The sequence below is a fragment of the Pinus tabuliformis genome, chromosome 3_1 (assembly GCF_031772625.1).
Source record: "Pinus tabuliformis cultivar Carrire ecotype Pingquan chromosome 3_1, CPIR1, whole genome shotgun sequence".
Taxonomy (NCBI): domain Eukaryota; kingdom Viridiplantae; phylum Streptophyta; class Pinopsida; order Pinales; family Pinaceae; genus Pinus; species Pinus tabuliformis.
In genome coordinates this window covers 798531166-798536628 of record NC_142301.1, presented here as the reverse complement: position 1 = coordinate 798536628, position 5463 = coordinate 798531166, and the positions used below count along the sequence as shown (strand labels likewise).

The following is a 5463-nucleotide window of genomic DNA, read 5'->3' as shown; positions in this document are numbered from 1 at the left end:
CCGTTAGTTAGAATTGGCTTTGTTTTGGGGGAATTTTTTTGGATTAAAGATTACATCCCAAATATGGGAAAGAAGTTTATAATCACAATGAATCGATTGGTTTTCATTATAGCAACGAAGTTAGTAAAAGTCAAAACACCAGAGATTTATAACTTAATAAGAGTCCAGAAATTTGAAAACACTCCCATAGGACTCCGCCCATTACAAAACTTCTACCCTTCTAACATACCAAAGAATTGGATGGAAATAATGGGACTTCCTTGAAGAAAAGGTTAAAACCAGTGGTAAACTCGTGAACCTCTCAGTGCAATTAGCCTTTCTGAATGTAGCCACGTCTCACTTCTGGAACTGACGTCAAAGATGAACCAATTTCTACTTCACTTCTGGAATTGATGTCAAATATGAACCAATTTCTACTTCTGGAATCGAGGTCAAAGATGAACCAATTTCCGATCTCACCAATGTTGAGCTGGTTACATTAGTATATTTCAGCCTCAATTTCATTCTCATTGTTCTTGTCTGTACTTAAGCTTAAGCTCACAATCTTCAACCAATCAGTACTATTTTAGCAGACATGAGAATGGTAGGTTCGATTATAGAACTGCTGATCCTGGTGAGTCTGTCTACTGTTTCTGCCTCTGCACAACAGCTCTCTCGAAACGACTTTCCTCCAGACTTCATATTTGGTGTTGGTTCCTCTGCTTACCAGGTCTCTTTCTGCTTCATCATTCATAAACTAATGTATACATTCATTCATTCAATGATTATGGGGAAGACATGCCCATCTCCCAATTCATAGAGTGGGATGTTAATGTGAAAAATCCGCAATTGGTTTTGTGCAGTATGAAGGAGCTGCAGCAGAAGATGGTCGGAAACCAAGCATCTTTGACACTTTCACTCACAGGGAAGGTCTGTTTCATCACATATCTTCATTCATCCCTTCATTTGCATTCTACACAGTTCCTTACTTTACTTTGGGACTTTCAAGGCCAAGGCTGAAAGTGAGCTGTTGTTTGTTTTTCAATTGTATTGTCAGGGACTACTCCGGATGGAGCTACTGGAGATGTAGCTGTTGATCAATACCATCGTTACAAGGTATTATTATCTGCAAATCTAAGAACAATAAATGTCACTAGCACAAACCTATATAGAGTGGCTACTTGTAAGCCATCCTCAAGCTTTATATCTATGTCCAACCCCATTATTGTTGTTTTCATACTAATGCATCAATAGATAAACTGCTAAATGATTTGGGTATCAACCTGATGCAAAATTTCATGTGGGCTTTGAAGGAGGATATTGATCTAATGTCCGCGATGGGAGTAGATGCCTATAGGTTTTCAATCTCATGGCCCAGGCTTATTCCTGGTATGTTTCTGTTTGAGCTCTGACCACATGCTTAATCCTGAAAATTTAGTAAACACTAAATGGGCAATGGTAGGAAATAACTATTTCACATGTATTGATGCATTGATGCAGATGGTGAAGGACCCATCAACCCAAAAGGCGTTGAGTACTATAATAACCTCATTAATGAGCTTTTGTCCCATGGTAGGGCTCTTGTTTTATTAATTGACAAACTTGTCTCTCTACTTTGGTTTTATTCCTGGGACTATCATCCTCAAAACTGTTAATCGTGACACAATGCATGTCTCAGGCATTCAACCACATGTTACATTGTACCACTTTGATCTGCCCCAAGCTCTGGAAGATTCCTATGGAGGTTTCTTAAATCCACAGATTGTGTAAACATCTTATGTCATCTCCTGTTCTTGATTTTCTTCCATGTGGGTTGACACACAAGTCAAAGCATTAATTTATTGGTGCATCAATAATCTTATGGTTAGAGAAGCAGATTTCTCTAATCTACTTCGATCTTATGCAGGGAGGATTTTAAAGGTTATGCAGATGTGTGTTTCAGAGAGTTTGGTGATCGAGTGAAATATTGGTCCACTTTCAATGAGCCCAATATATTTACCATTGCAGGATATGATCAAGGCTTTTTCCCACCTCAACGATGCTCCCAACCATTTGGAAATTGTACTGCTGGAAACTCAACTGTTGAGCCTTATATTGTTGGCCACCATGTTTTGCTATCACATATAGCTGCTGTGGAGCTGTACAGGAAAAACTATCAGGTTCTTTTCCTCGCTGATCTATGTTCCTATCCATTCATTCTATGAGATTTTCTAAATTTCTTGATGAATGCAGGCAAAGCAGAAGGGCTGGATTGGATTAGTAATTTTAGTAAATAGGATGATACCTCTTACCAATAAATCCACAGATGTGGCTGCTACTCAAAGAGCAAATGATTTTATGGTGGGCTGGTGAGTGACTTCTTTAACAGTGTATTTCAAGTTAACTTATGCTTCAACCAGAAGCTTCAGTGCCATTGAGCAGTCTCATCAATTGTTATTTCTTCTCTTTTTCAGTTGGGGTTTTCGTAGTGATTCAAATAATTAACAGCTATATTGTTGAAGTGGATGCAAATAGGTGTACTTTTGTTTGGTTGAGGGCAGACAACCACCCTGAATTAATTTCTTTTTCTAAAATCCAGGTTTTTAGACCCATTTGTTTCTGGAGACTATCCAGGGAGCATGAGGAATATAGTGGGTTCTCGGTTACCTTCATTTACAAAGGAACAGACTCAAAAGTTACAAGGGTCATTGGACTTCATTGGTGTCAATCACTATTTTACCATGTATTGTTTTGATGTTCCAAGAAAAGGTGAACTTATGTCAAGAGACTATGCTCAAGATATGTCCATTGGAATTGAAATAGATTTAACTCAATAAATCTCATTTTCTAACAGCCTTTCTATACTGATACATTGCAAGAACATTGGTATTAAGAACATTTTATGGCTGTTCTGTACTGCTTGATAAATGCAGCGGAGCGAGATGGAATTCCCCTCAATGTAAGAAGATTTTGAAGAATCACATGTCCTATTATAATCATATGTTTTCTTTTTCCTTTTAGCAGAAGCCTTTTTATAAATATACGGTATGTAGATTTTTACAGTTCGATAGAAATTTTGGATTTAAACTGAGAGACAAATAGAAAACAAAAATTCGACTATAATTTTTATAAATTTTAAACATTTAACATTATGTTCTAAGTATGTTTATATCTTGACAAAAAAATATTTACATCATGCCGAAATTTGTGGCAGAAATCATTCTCTGGTATGCCAGTTGTACCACAAAGCATGCAGGCAGCGCTTGAATATATTGAGGACCGTTCCCATAATATTCCTATTATTGTGTATGAAAATGGTGGGCACTCTTGCTATGTTATTCCTTTAGCACAAGTTAGGTTTTCAAGTCCTCAATGAGAATTCTCTGTACACTTAAGGATTTATGCTGGTTCAAGAAAATATACATATAGATTGGTGCTACTGCTAATATCATTTTTTGATCATTGACCATCTGATTATCTGCTCTGCTCTGGACTTACAATATCAGCTTTCATGTCTGGACAGGATTTTCAGAGCGTAGTAATTCTTCTATTCCCCTTTCTGAAGCCTTGAATGACCAATTCAGGATGGATCTCCATCAAGATGTCCTTCAGTATGTGCTTGCAGCAATAAGGTATACAAAGAGCATACACTGTTTCATTCAAGGCACACCATTTCTTAAACAATTGATGAAATCAAGGAATTTGTGAAATGAGGAATATCTCTGACCTAAAACGTTTATTCATTGTGGCAGGAATGGGTCAGACATCCGTGGATACTTTATATGGACTCTCCTAGATGACTTTGAAGTTTTGGGTGGTTACACTAGGCGTTTTGGTCTTCATTATGTGGACTTCAACGACAACTTGAAGCGTTATCCCAAACTATCTGCGCATTGGTACAAGACTTTTCTGCAGAGGCAGGAAAGCAGGGAATCTCCTCAACACCTACACTCCTATGAACGTCTCATAGAACCAAGAATTGAAACCCAATTTTATGAAAACAATGCGATATATTTTAGGCATCATTTTCTTAAACAAATTTGATATTTATGTTTATATTCACTTCGAAAATGTTTTTACATCATTTAATATATGATGTTTATAGCAATGCATTAAAAAATTTCAATTTTTATTTTTATTTCTTTAAAGTTATGATAGATCATATTAGTGTTACTGGAAGTTTTTCATCATTATTATCTTTATCTTCATCCCCAGATTGAAATTCACTGATTGAAATTACCTAAAATTTTCAGTAGTCTTTTCTGACCAACAGTCCTTTGAAACCTTACAAATTGTTTGATATTATATTTATTTTCACTACAATTTTATTCTACAGGTATCCAAGTCTTTAAACGATATTTGAAACCAACTTTATGAGCCGTATACTTCAAAATATGAGCTTTTGTGCTTCATGTTTGTCAGAAGCAAAATCACAGCAGTTTAAATTATGAAAATATGAGCTTTTGTGCTTCATGTTTGTCACAAGCAAAATCACAGCAGTTTAAATTATGAAATATCGAATGACAATCTTGGTTTTCTTAGAAAATATGACTCTAGTGTTGCTAGCTGATTTATTATTTTTCAATAGTTGTTGGTGTGCCTAATGAGTGTTCCTGATTATCTACACATATATGCATTGTCTATTATTGTGGAGGTTGTTGAATCTTAGTTGGATATGAGAGATTCTCTCGAGCAAGATTTTTTCCTAGATTAGAATGTGGAGTTAAGTTGTTGGCTTGAAGTCTCAATGGAATAATATATTTATCTTTAGTCAAAAACCTACAAGTCTAAATCCACCTTGAACTAAATGGAATAAACAATTCAATGTGTTTATACGTGTTATGATTGTATTTTTGTGAATTATTGTGTTTCTTCTTCAATTCTTTTGAAGTAAATTTGTTACAATAGTTTAGTCATTTTGAGAGCTAATCATTAAAATAATTGAAGAAACCACAAAAGAAAAACTGTATACATACATGTTTCCTATCATGTTGGAATTACCAAAAGTAACTGGCATTTATGTGGAACAACTTGCTCTTTTTGTCCTTCTCAAATTCTTCAAGAATCTCTTAAAGTACACAATTGTTCTATAAGCTTCCTAAGAACCTTAATATGTTTCTGGGTTAGAAAACTGAAATGGTATTCTATTATTAAACAAGGTCATTCTATATAGGGTTGAAATTTGATATCCTACCTCACAAGTTAAGAATTTTTTATGAGAAGTTCTAATTTGAACACTCATTTCATCTAATGTTCAAATTTTAATTCTTTAGTTGATCTCTTAATGTACACAATTGTTTGTTCTCAAATTCTTTAGTCATCTTTCTCAAATTCTTCAATTATCCTTTAGTGTATACAACTATTTTATCAAGCTTCCTAAAGCTTTAGTATATTCCTAGAATACGAAACTAAAATGATATCTTGTTCTTAAACAAGGTCATTTTATGCATTGTTGAAATTTGATGTCCTACTTTTCAAATGCAGAAAATTTTAGTATATTCATGG

The 5463-nt window shown here is 34.8% G+C and overlaps 1 protein-coding gene across 1 annotated transcript; it reads left to right on the top strand.

The window, feature by feature from the left end:
* The first annotated feature begins 230 nt into the window (after nt 1-230).
* Nucleotides 231-4066, top strand: LOC149189854 (coniferin beta-glucosidase-like). Its single transcript, XM_089410362.1, has 13 exons — nt 231-709; nt 843-909; nt 1037-1095; nt 1293-1368; nt 1480-1551; nt 1658-1745; nt 1886-2138; nt 2212-2327; nt 2558-2778; nt 2853-2917; nt 3173-3275; nt 3482-3590; nt 3711-4066. The coding sequence occupies exons 1-13, from the start codon at nt 575-577 to the stop codon at nt 4000-4002; spliced, it is 1656 nt and encodes a 551-aa protein (XP_089266488.1). The 5' UTR covers nt 231-574; the 3' UTR covers nt 4003-4066.
* Nucleotides 4067-5463: the final 1397 nt, after the last annotated feature.